This window comes from Podarcis muralis, chromosome 10 (genome assembly GCF_964188315.1).
Source record: "Podarcis muralis chromosome 10, rPodMur119.hap1.1, whole genome shotgun sequence".
Taxonomy (NCBI): Eukaryota; Metazoa; Chordata; class Lepidosauria; order Squamata; family Lacertidae; genus Podarcis; species Podarcis muralis.
This window is the reverse complement of record NC_135664.1, coordinates 56,808,914-56,828,590: the sequence shown is the minus strand read 5'-3', so window position 1 is coordinate 56,828,590 and position 19,677 is coordinate 56,808,914. Positions and strand designations below refer to the sequence as shown.

The following is a 19,677-nucleotide window of genomic DNA, read 5'->3' as shown; positions in this document are numbered from 1 at the left end:
GTGCAAGTTAAATGTGCACAAGATGCAGTTGTACTGCACCCAAAATTTAAGATCTAGTTAGTGCACTCTTTGACTGAGGTCATGAGAATTTCTACCATTCCTTTTCCAGATAGGACTGTGTGCAAAGTTCATTGGCTATAGACATGATCAGAAATAAGCAGTGTTTTGGCTTGGTTTATGAACCAAACCAACCCATCTTCCCTGAATCTTGCAGCATGTGAGGTCTTGCATCTTGCAGAGGTCAGTGCTTTGTTGGCCTCACCCCTCATGCTACCATATTCAGCCACCACTTAATTATTGCCCAATGATTTTTATTCTATTACTTTTGTGGTTTATCTCTGCCTGTGACTTGACAAGTATAAATCTCAGCAATTTCTGTTCTTGTCCTAGGCCTTGCAGCGAGCCAGTCATATTATTGCTGAGATTCGAGAGACACACCTTTGGTGAAGGGCTTCTCCAGCTGGATGAAGAAACGGATGACTTGAAAATTGCTAGGCATTATATATACTTATGAACTTCTGTGTTTACTGCAGTATGTATAAATCTGCTCACATAAAGACAATTCAGTTCGGCTTTCTACAGACAGAAAAGTATGCTGTACTTGCAAAACAAGTCTCATATAATCAACGTATTTTCTTTACTAGTTTCCTGGTGCAAAGACCAAGGTCTGTTCTCCTGTGAGGAATTGGACTGGACTGAACTTAAGGAAAGAACCATGTAAAAATTCCAGTGCCTGGCTTGCTAAATGAGTTGCCTGTGGATAGGATGAACAGTGTAGTATTGTGATGTAGCCTTTTAAGCTGGTTTTGCAATATAGGTTTTTCAACCATGAAGAAAGGACACCACGATATTTTCTTTAAGATGAATTTAATTGCATGCACTCTAAAGTCTCAAACAGATAAACAGCACAGTAGAAATACTGCCTTATAAACTGTGTAATGTGTACCCTCATGTTTTAGAACCTTAAAAGAAATATCTGGCTAACTTCCAAAACGCATTGGCTATTTTTGTCCTTTAGCTAGATAAATCTGGAGTAAGTGGAGATTCTGCTAAGAAGCATTATCAACAAAGAAGTAATCAGAATTTGAAGAATCCTCATGTCTGGGACCAAAACCCGTGGACCATCCACTTGTAGAGTTCCAGACTAACAAAACATCAATATTAAAAGGTACTGTTGCAGATCAGGTTTCTCCTAAATCATTGTGAAAAGTAAAGAAACTTTAGAAAATATTGATGTAAAAGCAGCTGGCATTTAGATTAATTCAATGGTCCCAAACCATTACTGTTTCTGAGCTTCTTTCATCTTAGTTGTTGGTGTGGTAACTTGCTTGATTGTCTGCCATAGTCACCAAAATCAACAGTAATGACACTTTAGTTCCTGAAGATTTTGTAAGTTTATGTTTAACGCACAGTACACCTGCTCACACACAACATTTTTCCTGCATGGAAGGAAAATATGTGTTACATTGGAAGAACTATGTTTTTAGATTGCTGTGAGGTGCATATCCTAAGTAGATACTGCCTTCCTCAACATGTGTACTTGTGGAAAAAAAATAAACCCTTGGCCTTCACACATTGTGTACAGGATTTTATCCACTCAGTCCTTACACAACAGGCTGAAAAGAGTAGACTCAGCTTATACTTGAGACAAAAGGTATTGGACATTAAATGAGAATGTTCAGTAGCAGTTTGAAAACATGCTATTTCTCTCTTCTTCCCCTTCCAGTATATTTAAACATACCGTATTTGAGATGGTGCCTTTAAGGGTGCAGGCACTTGGAAAAATCATATATATAGCAAGCATATTGAAAATAAAATCATGCTTTAAGATCACTTCTGATGCTTTGGCAAATCTGTGGCATGATGGTACTTAAGTCAGCCTCCTGAGGGAGGTATGTTAACCTCCTACTAAGTTCAGTGAACCTGTACCTAGTGCCCGTTAACGTAGAATTACCTCATTCCCTCTATTTCTGTTCTTCAGGCAAGAATGCTGTCACTTAAGTAACCAAAATGGCACCACCCCATACCCAAGTGGGCAGCATGGGTGGGAGAACTCCTATGTTTGCAGAAATACAAAAAAGTAAGACTAACTAGAGGGAAACCCAGTCCAGTGAGGGGTAAGGATACCCAGTACCCATGAAGTGCTGTTGAGTGGTGGGGGTCATGCCAGGTAGAAGGAAGAATGGGCTAAAGTAATTTAGGGCATGAAACAAGAACGCTCTACTGATGGGGCTATATATCTAGATTGATGTGATCATGTTTCACTAAAGAATTAACCTGTAAAGGTGAAAACTTCCAAAAGTCACTATTTTTTTTAAAAAACAACAACAACCCAGTGATAGTAAGTATCAGGTGTGGGGGCCTTTGGTCCACTAGATGTTACTAGCTACAACATTCACCATCCCTGGCTGTGCTTGCTAGGACCAATGGGTGTTGAAGTTCAGCAACATCTGGTATAAATTAACAAGGTTGCTGACCTGCAATGGTTAAAGGCCTTTAGAGGATGTTTGACTGATAAATTTGTCAAAAGATAACTAAGAATTAATTCTGAGTAGATGTCAAATTACTATGAGTTCTAATTTAGCCTGTCTCATCCACTGTTTTAAAAGGTATTGATTTTGCCAGACACATTAAGACATGGCCTGGTGAAACCAATGAGCACTGTCCCATGGAAGTGGGATTCAACATACCGTATTTTTCGCACCATAGGATGCACCGGACAATAGGACGCACCTTGTTTTAGAGGGGGGAGAACAAGAAAAAAAATATCTCTCCCTCTCTGCCCAGTGCCTCTTCAGCGAAGCGGCAGGAGGCGCTGCGCAGAGAGGGGGAGAATTTCCCCCCTCTTGTTTTCCCCCTCTAAAATAAGGTGCCGTTTAAGGTGCGTTCAGACGCCTTCAGGTGCACACCGACCCCTCTCACTCTCCAGGTTCCTTTCAACGAGCCCCAAAGAGCAGGTCGGGGAGCAGCGCAAAGGCGTGCGGCTATAGAGGCTCCTGCCATAGCCGCATGTCACCTCTCCAGCCGGGAGAGGGTCGCGGGGGGCTTCTTTAGCCCCGTGCGCGCTCTCCTGGCTGAAGAGATGGCGCGCGGCTAAAGAGGCTCCTCCCATAGCTGCGTGTCACCTCTCCAGCCGGGAGAGGGTAAGAGGGCTTCTTTAGCCCCGTGCGCGCTCTCCCGGCTGGAGAGATGGCGCGCGGCTATAGAGGCTCCTGCCATAGCCGCGCGTCACCTCTCCAGCCGGCAGAGGGTCGCGGGGCTATGCTGTCTTCGCTCCATAGGACGCACACACATTCCCCCTTCATTTTTGAAGGGGAAAAAGTGTGTCCTATGGTGTGAAAAATACGGTATATCCTTGCTTGCTGGATATCAGAGGCACAGTAATGTGCAAATAGTTACCGTGTATGGTGAACCACAGCCTAGGCCCCCTTATGTGACCCTCATAATTCTTTCCCAAGCCACACTGGTCACTGGCCTTCCACCCTGAACATTTTTGCATAGCTGGAATGGGTCCTTGAATTCAGATACGGCTCTTGGTTGCCTGGATGGAGGATAGAGGGGACATATGTAGAAATGACTGTAAAAAACTAAAATTTATAATTACATTTGTTGCTCTGCCCCCATTTGCTGTATTCATCACTGGCATGTGGACATCAGGATACAGCTTTCAGCCAGTAAAAGGTTCCTCACATTAATATATTGCTTATTTATTTATTACTTATAACCTCACTGCCCTCTATCAGATTTCAGGGTGGTACAGTGGGGGGGAATTAAGTCTTATGGTGGAAACTTAACCTTTTCAGCCTCAATATTGTTTCAATTTATGACACTTCTGTGATAACCATGGATTTTGAAGCACATGCCAGTGTTCAACAAGATGCTGAGTATATAGATCATCTGTGGATTACTACCCCTTGAAAGAATTCCTAAAGGCAATCTTGCCCTAAAAAATACTAAACTACACAAGGAGCAGGGAACTGCCAGCCCACCAGCCTACAAGCCACACAAACACTTTCTACTGACTCCAACGGTGTTTGTCAAAACTATTGCAGTGATGTTCTTGATGGAAGCTTAACCCACATTCTCCAACATCACACATTCCTTCAGCGGTATTTTTTGGGGGGTGCAGGACCGTGTTCAATGTTTGCAGCGGTCACCAGTGTGGTGTAGTGGTTAAGAGCGGTAGTCACGTAATCTGGGTAACCGGGTTCGCGTCTCCGCTCCTCCACATGCAGCTGCTGGGTGACCTTGGGCCAGTCATACTTCTTTGAAGTCTCTCAGCCCCACTCACCTCACAGAGTGTTTGTTGTGGGGGAGGAAGGGAAAGGAGATTGTGAGCCGCTTTGAGACTCCTTAAAGGGAGTGAAAGGCGGGATATCAAATCCAAACTCTTCTTCTTCTTCTTCATAGTCACATGTGGCATGCAGCTCCCAGAGAGATGAGAGGAAATGCAGCTTTGGGGACCAAAAAGTTCCCCAGCCCTGCTCCATCTGAATTGTGATCTCTAAGGTTCTAAAGGGCAAGCCAGTCAGTCTTCACTAGAAATTCTCTTCATACTGCCATGAAGTTTTCGAATAGACCATTTCAATCTCACATAGTTTCAAGTAATATCAGCAGCTGTGAATATATTTTAAATGGCAGTTACTAATGCCACTGCTGTACTAGCACTTTGAGTATTGCTTGCACAGGATTGAACAAACCACGTTTCTATAAGGTTAGCATGCTATGTACAATATTATGCACTTTGAGTCATCGGGGTGTGAGTGTGACTGCATTTAGAGTGATTTTCATCCTGCCTTTTAGGTTTCTGTATCTAAGGCAATGGAACTACACAGCTATACGTATTTTTTAAAAATCACTGTCTAGGCCAACTTAGAATTAAAAATGCATAAGTGAATTGAAAGAACCTTTACCTATGCAGACTGAAGGGTAGTTTATCCAGCATCAGTACCAAATGTATGTAGTTACTTTTGTAAATAAAGCTGATTGTGTAGAAACGACAGTTTTACATCAATAAACCACATTTTAAAGTATGGTCAGTTCTTAACTTCACTTGCTGAGACAGTTGCTAATGGGTAGAGGGTAAACCTAGGTCACTATGTCAAGTTATATAGCTACAATAATTTTCAGAAGGTGTGAAGTTCGCCAGCTAACTCATTTGTACAAGCAGCCTTTATTTATTAAAGTGTTATTTAAAGGTGTAAAATTCAACCGAAATTTTTGAGATAGGGAGCTTCTACCTACTATGGCAGACTAGACAAAACCACTATTGGATCAGAGGCCCAACTGTTCACAGGGTATACAGTATTTTTTGCTCTATAAGGCTCACTTTTTCCCTCCTAAAAAGTAAGGGGAAATATGTGTGCGTCTTATGGAGCGAATGCAGGCTGCGCAGCTATCCCAGAAGCCAGAACAGCAAGAGGGGATCGCTGCTTTCATTGTGCAGCGATCCCTCTTGTTGTTCTGGCTTCTGAGATTCAGAATATTTTTGTTCTTCTTTTCCTCCAAAAACTAGGTGCGTCTTATAGGGCGAAAAATACGGTACATACTGTGACCCTGAGGCAGCAGGCCTACATTAACTATAAAAAGGTAAAGATACCCCTGCCCGTACGGGCCAGTCTTGCCAGACTCTAGGGTTGTGCGCCCATCTCACTTAAGAGGCCGGGGACCAGCGCTGTCCGGAGACACTTCCGGGTCACGTGGCCAGCGTGACAAGCTGCATCTGGCGAGCCAGCGCAGCACACGGAACGCCGTTTACCTTCCCGCTGGTATGCGGTCCCTATGCATGTTGTAAGAACAGCTTTTAGATCTGCTGGACATCTGTACTACCCATAGAAATATAAATTACACCCTGAGTTACAAATCCCACACTCCATTACCTGCTACATGGGAGCATAATCTCCATATACATTCATCGTACAGCAACCTCAAGGCATCAACCCCAGCCCATGTTTTGCTCAAAAACAGCTTGATTACAAAGCAGAAAGTTCAACTGAGTAATGAAACAAGCACTATATTGTTTAGCATAAAAAATGGATTCTTATGTCTTATAAAAACCTAATTGCTGTTGGCATTACAGTGCCATAATCTTCTGTCCTCCAGCTTCCAGAACATAAAATAGTTGATAAAATAACTTGGTTTTTAAAAAATAAAACCCATTAAAAACAATGAAAATTACGTTATCTGTGGGCTCAGGAGCTAGCTGCCTGGCTTGTCACTACTTCAAACGGAAATGGGTTCTTATGTCACATTTACTACCTTTCACATCCTTAACACACTAACAATGCAAGTAATAATAACTTTCAGGATTAATTTAGTTACCTTTATTGTAGACAAACGTTTTATAACCAATACTTACGATAACATATTTCAACAGCTGCTTTCTTTGGATAGACTCTGCATTGTACCATAGAGTTCCTCCTCGTTTCATGATTTAAGTACGAATTAAGATGCCATCCAATTTCTAGACGATACCAAGTCTCACACAGTGAGAAAAAGCAATTCACACCACAGTTCTTGTGAGTTGTTTGGTGTGTGTTCTCAGTCCATGAAGTAAAATGCACTCATAACATACTTGAAAAGAATCTCAGCATTTTTGTTCTTCGCGTGACAACTGAAGCCATTTCACAACATAGTAATTTCTTTTTCCAATTCTAAGGAGTGACAAGCCATTATTGAGGATATGTTGTCCAAGAACAAGAACAGCATCGGGATCAGTTACTTTAATGTGGTTTATAGAAACTCCACCACTTGTTATGTCACGATACCTTGAAAAAAGAAATTGCACAGTCAATGACACGGCTAGAGCTAGACCATCTTACAATAGTTTAAAGCTGTCAGTGATGACAAATTAGGGTAGAAACTCACTCAGCCACAGACATACAGGCAATAGCAGACAGTTGAACTCCTGCTGCATACTGTGACAGGGGAGAGGAAGAGGAGGTGGCAGCAGAAGTACCATATTGGATCTTCCATCAGATATGTACTACCACCCCCTCTGGTCATGGTACCCAGTGGCAATATGGCCAGAGGGAGGTCAGGTAAGAGATGCAGCCTCACCAGGAAGGCTGTCTCACACAGTGAGGCTGCCTACTAAGTAGAAACACAGATAAGCTTGAAGCTTGTTTCTAGACTAAGCAGCTACAGAATTAATGCTGCAGAATATGTAAATATTAACTTACCCCCTTGGTCCATCTACAATAGCATTCGCTTTCCGACACAAATCAAGTACTGTTGTCCCAGGTTCAAGCATCAACTCAACATATGGTGCTTCCCTGAAGAGTTCTTGAAGCTCTTGGTCAGACATAGTCTCTAGTGCTGCTATGTCACTGTAATAAAGGGCCCTTGTGCACCTGGTTTTTTAAAAAAATAAAAAGAGTAATCAATATTTACATTATGACCAAGACTTGCAGAAGTAGCTTTTATCAATGTTAGCAATTTAGAAGACTCCTCTGTAAATTCTGCATCTTTGCAAAGCTGAAATTTCCTGTTTGCGTTTCCATTAACATTCTGATCCAAAAATAAACATAAGGTAAAGGTAAAGGTACCCCTGCCCGTACGGGCCAGTCTTGCCAGACTCTGGGGTTGTGTGCCCATCTCACTCAAGAGGCCGGGGGCCAGCGCTGTCCGGAGACACTTCCGGGTCACGCGGCCAGCGTGACAAGCTGCATCTGGCGAGCCAGAGCCGCACACGGAAACGCCGTTTACCTTCCCGCTAGAAAGCGGTACCTATTTATCTACTTGCACCCAGGGGTGCTTTCGAACTGCTAGGTTGGCAGGCGCTGGGACCGAACGACGGGAGCGCACCCTGCCGCGGGGATTTGAACCGCCGACCTTTTGATCGGCAAGCCCTAGGCGCTGAGGCTTTTACCCACAGCGCCACCTGCGTCCCCCCAAAAAATAAACATATTGACAGCCTAAGTCTCCCGTTACCTCTTAGCAGATTCCAGACCTGCTTTCCCATGAACAAGCTTAGTTACTTCAGCAGCAAGCCGTTTCTGGGGCCCCCACTTCTCAGGCTCTTTAGCATGCATTTCCATAATGTGTTGGATTTCCGGAAGAGGGAGGAAAGTGAAAAGCTTCAGATACCTTAAAGGGAAAATAGCCACCATCATCATTTATTGTTTATATGCCCCCCATCTGACTGGGTTACCCCAGCCACTCTGGGTGGTGTCTAACAAATTAAAACGCTATACAACATTGAACATTAAAAACTTCCCTATACAAGGCTGCCCTCAGAGCCACATTTTGCTTCTGTAACAGACAATGCAGATCTACACTAACTTCAGCCCCTCAATCCATGCTTTAGATTCCGCAAATTTTTAAAATTTTAAAGTAGTAGCATAATCTTGTTAATGACAGAGTAAAAACAAAAATGCATTTTTATGCCTGCTTTTTTAAAACTGAAAATACTGAATCTAAGCCTTCTGAACAATATACAGAGGGGTGTCTGTGTCAGTCTAGTTTTTGCAAAACCAACAAAAGTCTTGTGGTATTTTAAAGAGTAACTTTGTATTTTTACAGTAACAATATGTGCTTAGGATATGACAAGATTGTTTCTTGCACCAGTACAACAGCACAAGCCCTCTGCACCATAAAATCAGAGGCAGTCAAACATGTAGCAGAACCTCAGAACATTTTGGGACTTAATAAAAATGTTAAAGAACACCATATGCAGGTTTTATAATACAATTCACAGTGTTCAAAACTCCCACTGTTCTAGGTGCATTTTGTGACAGGGAATTTCATTAGTACGAGCAGTTTCTGAGCTCTGGGAGCAGTACAGTGGTACCCCGCAAGACGAATGCCTCGCAAGACGGAAAACCCGCAAGACGAAAGGGTTTTCTGTTTTGGAGGCGCTTCGCAAGACGAATTTCCCTATGGGCTTGCATCGCAAGACGAAAGCCCATAGGGAAATGCTGGCGGTCGGGAGCAAAGACTTTCGCCCACAGCCGGCCTTCAGAAGAGGACCTCTTCTGAAGGCCGGCGGGGGGCAAAAGTCTTTGCTCCCCCCCGCCTGCCTTCCCCCCGCCTGCCGGGGGCGATCTTAAAATGCTGGCGGGCGGGAGCGAAGCGTTCGCTGCCGACCCCCAGCATTTTAAAATCTCCAAGGGACAGCAGAGAAGTCTCTGTCCCGGGGAGGTTTTAAAATGCTGGGGGTCGGGAGCGAAGCGCTGCCGACCCCCTGCATTTTAAAATCTCCCCGTGTCCCGGGAAGGTTTTAAAATGCTGGGGGTCGGGAGCGAAGCGCTGCCGACCCCCAGCATTTTAAAATCTCCCCGTGTCCCGGGGAGGTTTTAAAATGCTGGGGGTCGGGAGCGAAGCGCTGCCGACCCCCTGCATTTTAAAATCTCCCCGTGTCCCGGGAAGGTTTTAAAATGCTGGGGGTCGGGAGCGAAGCGCTGCCGACCCCCTGCATTTTAAAATCTCCCCGTGTCCCGGGAAGGTTTTAAAATGCTGGGGGTCGGCAGCCCGACCCCCAGCATTTTAAAATCTTCCCGGGACACCGGGAGATTTTAAAATGCTGGGGGTCGGCAGCGCTTCGCTCCCGACCCCCAGCATTTTAAAACGCTGTTCCGAAGGGGGGGGTGGGGACACCTGCCCCAGCCGCCCCACTTCGGAAAGCTGTTCCGAAGCGGGGAGGGGGGGCGGGGACACCTGCCCCAGCCGCCCCACTTCGGAAAGCTGTTCCGAAGCGGGGAGGGGGGGCGGGGACACCTGCCCCAGCCGCCCCACTTCGGAAAGCTGTTCCGAAGCGGGGAGGGGGGGCGGGGACACCTGCCCCAGCCGCCCCACTTCGGAAAGCTGTTCCGAAGCGGGGAGGGGGGGCGGGGACACCTGCCCCAGCCGCCCCACTTCGGAAAGCTGTTCCGAAGCGGGGAGGGGGGGCGGGGACACCTGCCCCAGCCGCCCCACTTCGGAAAGCTGTTCCGAAGCGGGGAGGGGGGGCGGGGACACCTGCCCCAGCCGCCCCACTTCGGAAAGCTGTTCCGAAGCGGGGAGGGGGGGCGGGGACACCTGCCCCAGCCGCCCCACTTCGGAAAGCTGTTCCGAAGCGGGGAGGGGGGGCGGGGACACCTGCCCCAGCCGCCCCACTTCGGAAAGCTGTTCCGAAGCGGGGAGGGGGGGCGGGGACACCTGCCCCAGCCGCCCCACTTCGGAAAGCTGTTCCGAAGCGGGGAGGGGGGGCGGGGACACCTGCCCCAGCCGCCCCACTTCGGAAAGCTGTTCCGAAGCGGGGAGGGGGGGCGGGGACACCTGCCCCAGCCGCCCCACTTCGGAAAGCTGTTCCGAAGCGGGGAGGGGGGGCGGGGACACCTGCCCCAGCCGCCCCACTTCGGAAAGCTGTTCCGAAGCGGGGAGGGGGGGCGGGGACACCTGCCCCAGCCGCCCCACTTCGGAAAGCTGTTCCGAAGCGGGGAGGGGGGGCGGGGACACCTGCCCCAGCCGCCCCACTTCGGAAAGCTGTTCCGAAGCGGGGAGGGGGGGCGGGGACACCTGCCCCAGCCGCCCCACTTCGGAAAGCTGTTCCGAAGCGGGGAGGGGGGGCGGGGACACCTGCCCCAGCCGCCCCACTTCGGAAAGCTGTTCCGAAGCGGGGAGGGGGGGCGGGGACACCTGCCCCAGCCGCCCCACTTCGGAAAGCTGTTCGAAGCGGGGAGGGGGGGCGGGGACACCTGCCCCAGCCGCCCCACTTCGGAAAGCTGTTCCGAAGTGGGGAGGGGGGGCGGGGACACCTGCCCCAGCCGCCCCACTTCGGAAAGCTGTTCCGAAGCGGGGCGGGGGCGGGAACACCTTCTGAAGGCGGGCGGGGGGCGAAAGTCTTTGTCCCCCCTGCCTGCCTTCCCAGGGGCTTTTAAATCGCCTCGGAGAGCGGAGAAGTCCTCCGCTGTCCCGGGGTTTTTTAAAATGCTGGGGGTGGGAAGAAAAGCCCTTGTTCCCCCCCCCCCCCAGCCTTCAGAAGAGGTCCGGGGACAGACTGTCCCCGGACCTGGTCTGAAGGCGGTTTCCCTAGGAACGCATTAATTGATTTTCAATGCATTCCTATGGGAAACCGTGCATCGCAAGACGAAAAAACCGCAAGACGAAGAGACTTGCGGAACGAATTAATTTCGTCTTGCGAGGCACCACTGTACTATGCCTAAGATTTCAGATTAAAACTGCAGAGTGGAAGGAAAGGGTGGCCTTTTTCTGCGTCCCCACTTCCAACTACTCTCCGAAGACTGGAGAAGAGATCCTCTTAAGAATATTAGGGGGGTGGGCAGGGGAAAGACTAGACCATGTGAAAAATGAACACAATATTTTAACTGCAGTTCATTCATTTTCAACCTTGTATTCTTTTTATAAAAAGCTTGCCTAGACATTCCATTATTGCACCCATAACCTAGGTGTAAGGTGCTATTTAGCTCCTAGTTTTCATATCTCAGTTTCTAACACTGATGGAAAGCAGAAAATACGTTATTGTTTATGCAAGGTTAATAACATTTTTTTGCTAACAAACCTCTATAACCTTGGACACATTTTGAGTGCTGCATTAGTTTTAGCTTGGTCTAGATTGGACCCTTTTGCATATATATTCTAAATTTTAATTTATGCCCCACCTCTTGCCAAAGGAACTCAATATGGCATATATAGTTTTTACCCCCATTTGCGTCATGACAATCCTGGAAGGTAGATTAGGTGAGTGTGTGGCTGGCCTAAGATGATTTGGTGTGGCTTTGAACCTGAGTTTTCCCATTTTTCATCTGACGCTAACCACTACCACACACTAGCAAAGCAGTCATTTTGTTCTAGAACAGTAATTCGCATAGATCGATAAGAAACGTACTTGCCTTTTAACAGCGCTATCTGGCTGTCTGACAAAGTACTGATATAACTCAAAGGGAGAGGTTCTATTTCTGTTTAGCCAAACTGCATTGCCAGCAGATTTCCCCAACTTATCTCCAGTGGTACTTGTAACAAGAGGCACCGTTATTCCAAATACATCTTCGCCTGTCACCCTAATAGGAAACAAATTACAATACTTAAGTTATGTTACTTGTCAACGGAACACGGTACACATTTAATTTCAAGACCTACAAACATTTCTACAACAGAAGGCATCCCTATTGCCTTCAGCTACCTGTCAAAAATCTGTTAATCTGCTTACACAATGAACTCTCCTCTCCCATCAGTCACTTGCCTCTTTATGCCCAGTTCTTTTAGAGCTCTTGACAGCCCAGAGCCCCAACATGTCATGCCCAGATACATGCCCCCTCTTGAAGGAACTAGTAATGGCACAAGTATTACTCAGACCTACCGTATTTTTCGCCCTATAGGACGCACCAGCCCATAGGACGCACCTAGATTTTTTTGGGGGGGGGGAAATAAAGGGGAAAAAATTATTTCACCCCCCCAGGTGCGGGGCTGGGCGAGGAAAGCTCGGGCTTCCCCCTCCCCCAGCCCCCAGAACAGGACCCAGAGCGATGCCGAAGCTGCGTGCAGCTTTGGCATCGCTCTGGGAGCTTGCAGGGCTGGCGACGGGGAAGAGCAGGCTTCTCCCCCCCGCCAGCCTTCTAACCAAGTCGGGACAGCGGGAAAGGCGCGCTGCGCCTCCCGCTGTCCCCCGAGTTTGCAGGGCTGGCGGTGGGGCTCTCCTGAAGCCTGCATTCACCCCATAGGACGCACACACATTTCCCCTTCATTTTTGGAGGGGGGAAAGTGCGTCCTATAGGGCGAAAAATACGGTAAGTTATATGATATTTTGGTTGACTAGTTCATTTAATACCCCTAGTCCTTGAATGTTAGACTGCCTCCAAGAAATACTTTAAACAAGCACTGGCCATAAAAAGCTGATACTAAAGGGGAAATTAAATAAATTGGATTGGCCAGTCTACTGCATAATGATACCAAGCATCCATCTGATGACTTTTCAAGATAATCAATCTTTTTCTTTTTTTGCTGGAAGCTAAGCGATGCTGGTACAGTCCTCCAGACTGAGGCCATGTGGTGTTAATATGTCCACCATATACATCCAGAAGTTCTCCCTTTTTTAATAACATTGTTGGAACTGTTGGCTTCTCCATAGCAATTACACATAAGTCTGACAGGCTGTGGTTCTCATATTTAAAGTGTTTAGCATCAGATTACTTCACTTGTGTGTGTGTGTCAAAATTGCTGATTTATGATTTCCAAAATGTGTGCGTAGGTCAGTTGCAGTTTTACCTATGCACTGGATATGACATCCCGTTTTTTGCATTCAATGATATTAATTATATTGCATGACCTTCAGGTGATGTCCTTCCTTATGTACTATGCTCTACCCATCCTGGTATGTGTGCCTCTCTACAACACTCACCCACACCCCTCCCAGCTAAGGATAACACCAAGCATCTAATGAGAAAGGCTGAAGCTCAGTGGTGGAACATCAGCTTTACATGCATAAGGTCCCAGGTCCAATTCCTGTATCTCTAGGCGGGGCTGAGATTGTGCCATCTGAAACCCTGGAGAGTCAGTACTGAGCTAGATGGACCAATGGTCTGACTCTATATAAGACAACTTCCTATGTTTACAGGTTTCTATGAAGTTCACTCTAGTCCACAAAATTTCACACCTTCATTAATCTGTTGGGTTTTTTGGTGCTGAAACAGATCAACATAGGAACAGCTTCCTTTGCAATATAAGCTTGCAAAAGTAGTTACATTCTTGCAAAAGAAGTTACATCCTCCTTTCGCAAAACAGCCTTACAATGATGCTTTCATTTCTAGGGTGCCAAGTCATCCCAGCCATGCCCTTTGTAAATACAGTCATACCTCCGCTTACGTAAACCGGGATATGTAAGCGGCAAACCCGTAAGTATATTTCTGGGTTTTTGCCGCGTGTGCATGTTCAGAAGTGCTCTACTGCCACACGTGTGTGCACAGAATCGGTCCCTCCGGTTGCAGAAACCTCAGGATCCAGAACGGATCCTGTCCACAACTGGAGGTACCACTGTATAAGCTTATACCACCACTGATAAAACCCAATAGAAGGACCAGTCAACTGTTATGGAAACTGCTTTAATAGTAAGGATATGATTAACCCGTTGTCTGCTCTAACTATGCTACTGCATGGGCAGGCTTCAAGTTGGATGGGATGTGTACCAAGTTTGATGCTGGTTGGGGGGGGGGGGAGTATGCTGTTGCTACCAGCACTGTGTTACGAATTTTCTGTATGTATTCAGAAGTGATGCTAAAATGCAATGGAGTAATTGGAGCAATTTTGTATCCTATAGCATCAGCTCTGATTATCTACAGAGGAGGCTAGCCTCATCTTAATTGCTCCTCACTTCTACCTGCCTCTTACCGCACAGTACATTGTCAATCTTTGAGACTTCCTCTAAGCTTAACGACATGTATATGGAAAGCCTCTTGCCAGAAGCTGTATCACACCTGCATTCTGCACACTGGTATCCTATAATCAGAATAATACTTATCTGCACTGAATATGGGAATAGTTGTGTGCACTCAAAGACTCTTATCCCACCTTTGCTAGTGCAGATCAAATCTAAAAACCATGCCAGTAATATCCTGGGGTGTCAGTCTTAGGCTGTGATTCCAGTTTAGCCCACTTCCTGAGAAGTGTTAACAAAGCACAGAGCATTAGGGAAAGGGAAAGGGACCCCTGATCATTAGGTCCAGTCGTGGCCGACTCTGGGGTTGTGGCACTCATCTCGCTTTACTGGCCGAGGGAGCCGGTGTACAGCTTCCGGGTCATGTGGCCAGCATGACTAAGCCGCTTCTGGCGAACCAGAGCAGCGCACGGAAACGCCGTTTACCTTCCCGCTGGAGCGGTACCTATTTATCTACTTGCACTTTGACGTGCTTTCAAACTGCTAGGTTGGCAGAAGCAGGGACCGAGCAACGAGAGCTCACCCCATCACAGGGATTTGAACCGCTGACCTTCTGATTGGCAAGTCCTAGGCTCTGTGGTTTGACCCACAGTGCCACCCACGTCCCTCTAGGGAAAGGTAGATATTATTTATTAGACTTGCTAGCCATTTATTGTGCATACGTCTTCAAAAGGCTCACAACAAAAAATGAATAAATAAGAGGAATATAAAAATATGAATCTACTTTATAATGTTAGACCACTGGTCCATTCATCTATTCTGATTAGAAGCAGGTTTCAAAGTCTCATGTAACCTTTTCAAGTACAGTTGCCCAATAGCTTTCTAACTAGAAGTAGAGGGAACCAATGATGGGACCTTCTGTGGGTAGGGTGTGTGCTGTACCTGTTGAGCAAGAGATGTAACACTTCCATAAAATTTGTCACCATGGGAACTTAACGTAACGTAACAGTGCGCTGTTTCTCAAATTTATTCATTTTAAAGGTAGAAATGCCTTAAGTGTTATTCAAAAACTAATTATCAATATATCTAGTGCTAGTGATGGAGCAGCAGCCTACTGTATGCTGAAGTGCCAAACATACCTATACCAGGGCAGGGTGGGAGTTTACAGTAGGCCCACAACTTTTATGGATTCCATCTCAGCTATACACCCAGCTAGCTGCAACTGCACAAATTAAATGCATGCAAGGCAGAGAGCTTAAGAACTCTTTGGCATGGAAAGAGCTTTTAAGCTCTTTGTCTCACTTACTGGGCTCTGGGAAACTCTTGCATGGGCTATGAAGGCCATCACTCTGGCCCCAAGAGATCTCACACTGACTGGAAGATAAAATTGCCCATGCAGAGACAGTTCCGGGGGTTGTTTTGACTATAAGCAATTTCAGCTTTACACACTACCCCCCGCAAAAAAACCCCAACGTAACCCCCATGTAAGACACAATCCTGCTGTATAGTAACTTTAGGCAATACTGCTAGTTTCTTCTCCTGACCACATATCAAATACAGTGGTACCCCGCAATACGAATGCCTCGCAAGACGGAAAACCCGCAAGACGAATTTCCCTATGGGCTTGCTTCGCAAGACGAAAGCCCATAGGGAAATCTCCGGGGACCTGTTTTAAATTGCTGGCGGTCGGGAGCAAAGACTTTCGCCCACAGCCGGCCTTCAGAAGAGGTCCTGGACCTCTTCTGAAGGCCGGCGGGGGGCAAAAGTCTTTGCTCCCCCCCGCCTGCCTTCCCGGGACAGCGGAGACTTCTCCGCTGCCCCGGGCGATCTTAAAATGCTGGTGGGCGGGAGCGAAGCGTTCGCTGCCGACCCCCAGCATTTTAAAATCTCCCCGGGACAGCAGAGAAGTCCCGCCCCGCTCCAGATGGCCGCGCAAAGCTGCCTGCAGTCGCGGGATTGCAGGCAGATCTGCGCCACCATCCCGAGCGGGGTGCTAAGTCCCGCCCCGCTCGGGATGGCGGCGCAGAGCTGTCTGCCGTCCCGGGACTGCAGGCAGATCTGTGCCGCCATCCCGAGTGGGGCGCTAAGTCCCGCCCCGCTCTGGATGCCAGCGCAGAGCTGTCTGCCGTCCCGGGACTGCAGGCAGATCTGCGCCACCATCCCGAGCGGGGTGCTAAGTCCCGCCCCGCTCGGGATGGCGGCGCAGAGCTGTCTGCCGTCCCGGGACTGCAGGCAGATCTGCGCCACCATCCCGAGCGGGGTGCTAAGTCCCGCCCCGCTCGGGATGGCGGCGCAGAGCTGTCTGCCGTCCCGGGACTGCAGGCAGATCTGTGCCGCCATCCCGAGCGGGGCGCTAAGTCCCGCCCCGCTCTGGATGCCAGCGCAGAGCTGTCTGCCGTCCCGGGACTGCAGGCAGATCTGCGCCACCATCCCGAGCGGGGTGCTAAGTCCCGCCCCGCTCGGGATGGCGGCGCAGAGCTGTCTGCCGTCCCGGGACTGCAGGCAGATCTGCGCCACCATCCCGAGCGGGGTGCTAAGTCCCGCCCCGCTCTGGATGCCAGCGCAGAGCTGTCTGCCGTCCCGGGACTGCAGGCAGATCTGCGCCGCCATCCCGAGCGGGGCGCTAAGTCCCGCCCCGCTCTGGATGCCAGCGCAGAGCTGTCTGCCGTCCCGGGACTGCAGGCAGATCTGCGCCACCATCCCGAGCGGGGTGCTAAGTCCCGCCCCGCTTTGGATGGCGGTGCAGATCTGCCTGCCATCCCGGGATCAGCGAAGCGTTCGCTGCCGACCCCCAGCATTTTAAAATCTCCCCGTGTCCCGGTGAGATTTTAAAATGCTGGGGGTCGGCAGCGAAGCCCTTGTTCCCCCCCAGCCCCCCCAGCCTTCAGAAGCCCTTGTCCCCCCCCCCCCCAGCCTTCAGAAGAGGTCGGGGGAGAGACTGTCCCCGGACCTGGTCTGAAGGCGGTTTCCCTTGGAACGCATTAATTGATTTTCTATGCATTCCTATGGGAAACCGTGCATCGCAAAACGAAAAACTCGCAAGAAGAAAAAACTTGCGGAACGAATTAATTTCGTCTTGCGAGGCACCACTGTACCAGAAAACAAGAAAACCCAATCTCTGGATTCAAGTTGTACATGTTTATGTTACACAGAAATCATATTACAATTCTTGTGCTTCTCTCTATGTAACTGCTCCAGAGGCCTTGGATGGACAGTTTATAAATATAATTAATAAATATCAGAAACTACTCTGAGGAGCTTGTTATTTCAAAGGAGTACACTAGAGTTTTCCATCTTCTCAAATTTCTTTAATTTGAAAAATGGTAAAAAATGCTTCCAAAAATGCCTCTCATATTTCTATACCTAAGTGAACTGTTTTATTGACTCAGTGTATGAACATTTTTGTAAAATAACGATTACACATGAAAAAATGAATCAACTCTCAACAGGGGCTCCCAACTGTTTCTTTCAAGTGTCCCTCAGCAGCAGCTGTTCCATCAGGCTGTTGCAGTAGGTGCAGTGGAAGGCAAAGTCAATTCCTTCAAGTTTAGCTTAAGAGTAGCTCCAAGACCCAGGCCCATTTTATCAGCTCTGCTAAAAGACCAGCTCAATCAGGATCGTCTTGCCCCTGAACTTCGCACAGGGATCTAGTTGGCCACTATTGAGAACAGACTCATAGCTGTCAACTTTTCCCTTTTCTTGCGAGGAATCCTATTTCGAATAAGGGAATTTCCCTTAAAAAGGGGGAAAGTTGACAGCTACGAACAGGACGCCAGACATGATGGGGCTTGCTGGCCTGATCCAGCAGGCTCTTCTTAGGTTCTTAACTGCTCCAATTTCAGCTGGCCGTTATGTACACAACTATTTGACTGTTGAGAACGGACGCCTGACTTTGTCTGCTTGCTTTTCCTCTGCCCTCCCCACCCCATGCCTCTTCGCTTGCATCGCACCTGTTGCTATTGATTAGGTATGTAAGCTACTGCTCCGCAATAACCTCTCCTCCACCCAGCTACCCCACCTTGAGCGTGGGGTGAGCGCACTCCAAATGCAGGCCTCCCCCCCCCCACCCCTTATCTCGTACTTGGAGACGAGGTCGTGTCCGGACATGATATTGCCCATCTGGTCCGCTCCTCCCAGCTGGATGCGGCAGCCGTGGTGTCGGTGCAGGTGCAGGAAGTCGTAGGCCTGCAGCGCCGGGTACAGGAACTCGGCCAGCCCCATGCCGGCGGGGCTGCTCAGGCGGGCCTTGCAGCTCTGCCTGCTCAGCAGCGTCCCCATGCGCAGGTGGCCCCCGACGGCGCACAGGAACCCCACCACGGGCTCGCGCTCCAGCCAGCTGGCGTTGTCCAGCACGGCGGCGCGGCCCAGGCGAGTCCCTTCCCCGCTCCAGAAGAGCTCGCGGTGGTTGTCGAAGAGCCTCTGGAGCCCCCGGCGGAGGGAGGCCGCGTTCTCCCGCGCGCGCTCCTCCGGGAGGACCTCGCGCTCCTCCGCGCGGCCGCTGGGGTCTCCCAGGCGCGCCGTGGCGCCGCCCACTAAGGCTACCACGTTGTGGCCCGCGCGCTGGAAGTGAAGCAGGCCCTGCACCGCCAGCAGGTGCCCGACGTGCAGCGAGTCGGCCGTCGGGTCGAAGCCGCAGTAGGCCGTGACGGGAAGGCGGCCCGCCTCCAACAACCCGGGGAGCTGCTCCTCGGCGGCTTGGGGCGGGAAAATCTCCTGGAACAGGCCCCGCTCGAGCTGAGCCGCTAAGAGACCCTTGGCCGGAGCCCGCGGCCGCTGGTCGTGGGACTGCCGCCGTCCCCCAGGTGCCTGGAGCCGGGGCGAAGCGGCCCTCAGGCCGAAAAGCCAACGGCGGCCGGCTCGTAGCGCGGGCGCCGCCATCTTAGTTAACGGAAGGCGGTGCGCGCGCACATGGCGCAGAGCATGCTGGGAGGAGGGGGCGGGGTCGAAGCGTTCTGCCTTCTGCCCTCATGGGGCCGCTTAGAGGGGAGCTTTGGCGGACGTCTTTGTGGCATTAGTTATTGACCAGGCTCCTTGCTTATTTCGTCGAATAAGGAATAATAATAAATTTTAAATAATAATAAAAACACACACAGGTTGTTTTTTTTTAGAATTGCCTTCTTTGCCTGTTCTGGACATTGAAGCAGAACTTGCTCTCCCCCCTCCACGAAGTTTCCTTAATGCTCAGCAATCCCAAAAAACAAGCGGGTTTAAGCAATGAAGTGTGCTTGGAGATCCCTTGCTCCGACCTAAATTATTAAACGCACAATCGGGGGTATATTACTGAATAAAGTGGCGTGGGAAATAAGAAACTATGTTTTAATTTTTTCAAAGGAAAGGTCCAGGGAGGAACTGCTGGACTAGAATATCTG

General features: G+C 48.9%; 2 protein-coding genes across 7 annotated transcripts in view; one reads left to right on the top strand and one right to left on the bottom strand.

The window, feature by feature from the left end:
* DNM1L (dynamin 1 like) overlaps positions 1–1,571 on the top strand; it is a 34,283-nt gene extending 32,712 nt beyond the window's left edge. For all 4 annotated transcript variants that reach the window (XM_028746204.2, XM_028746206.2, XM_028746207.2 and 1 more), the window contains one exon: positions 391–1,571. In XM_028746204.2, the coding sequence (XP_028602037.1) occupies positions 391–447 (57 nt within the window). In that variant the 3' untranslated portion in view covers positions 448–1,571. The remainder of the gene's footprint in view (positions 1–390) is intronic.
* YARS2 (tyrosyl-tRNA synthetase 2) lies at positions 851–19,217 on the bottom strand. Of its 3 annotated transcripts, none has more exons than XR_003708532.2 (6): positions 18,390–19,217; positions 11,832–11,999; positions 7,933–8,088; positions 7,182–7,352; positions 6,359–6,767; positions 851–3,541 (listed from the first exon to the last, which is right to left on the bottom strand). XR_003708532.2 is itself a non-coding variant. In XM_028746214.2 (5 exons), the coding sequence occupies exons 1-5, from the start codon at positions 19,184–19,186 to the stop codon at positions 6,587–6,589; spliced, it is 1,473 nt and encodes a 490-aa protein (XP_028602047.2). In that variant the 5' UTR covers positions 19,187–19,217; the 3' UTR covers positions 6,309–6,586. The 3 variants fall into 3 exon arrangements, 1 of the variants encoding a protein (XP_028602047.2); XR_013394410.1 differs by having other exon boundaries at positions 851–1,439; XM_028746214.2 differs by lacking the exon at positions 851–3,541 and having other exon boundaries at positions 6,309–6,767.
* Positions 19,218–19,677: the final 460 nt, after the last annotated feature.

Bases quoted from the DNA above. Each gene is read 5' to 3' on its own strand.
- YARS2 (XM_028746214.2), bottom strand. From the start codon at position 19,186: ATGGCGGCGCCCGCGCTACGAGCCGGCCGCCGTTGGCTTTTCGGCCTG. The intron at 7,353-7,932 runs GTAACGGGAGAC...TTAAAAAACCAG, and splicing joins GGTCTGGAATCTGCTAAGAG to GTGCACAAGGGCCCTTTATT. The intron at 6,768-7,181 runs GTAAGTTAATAT...TCTTTTTTCAAG, and splicing joins ATTGTAGATGGACCAAGGGG to GTATCGTGACATAACAAGTG.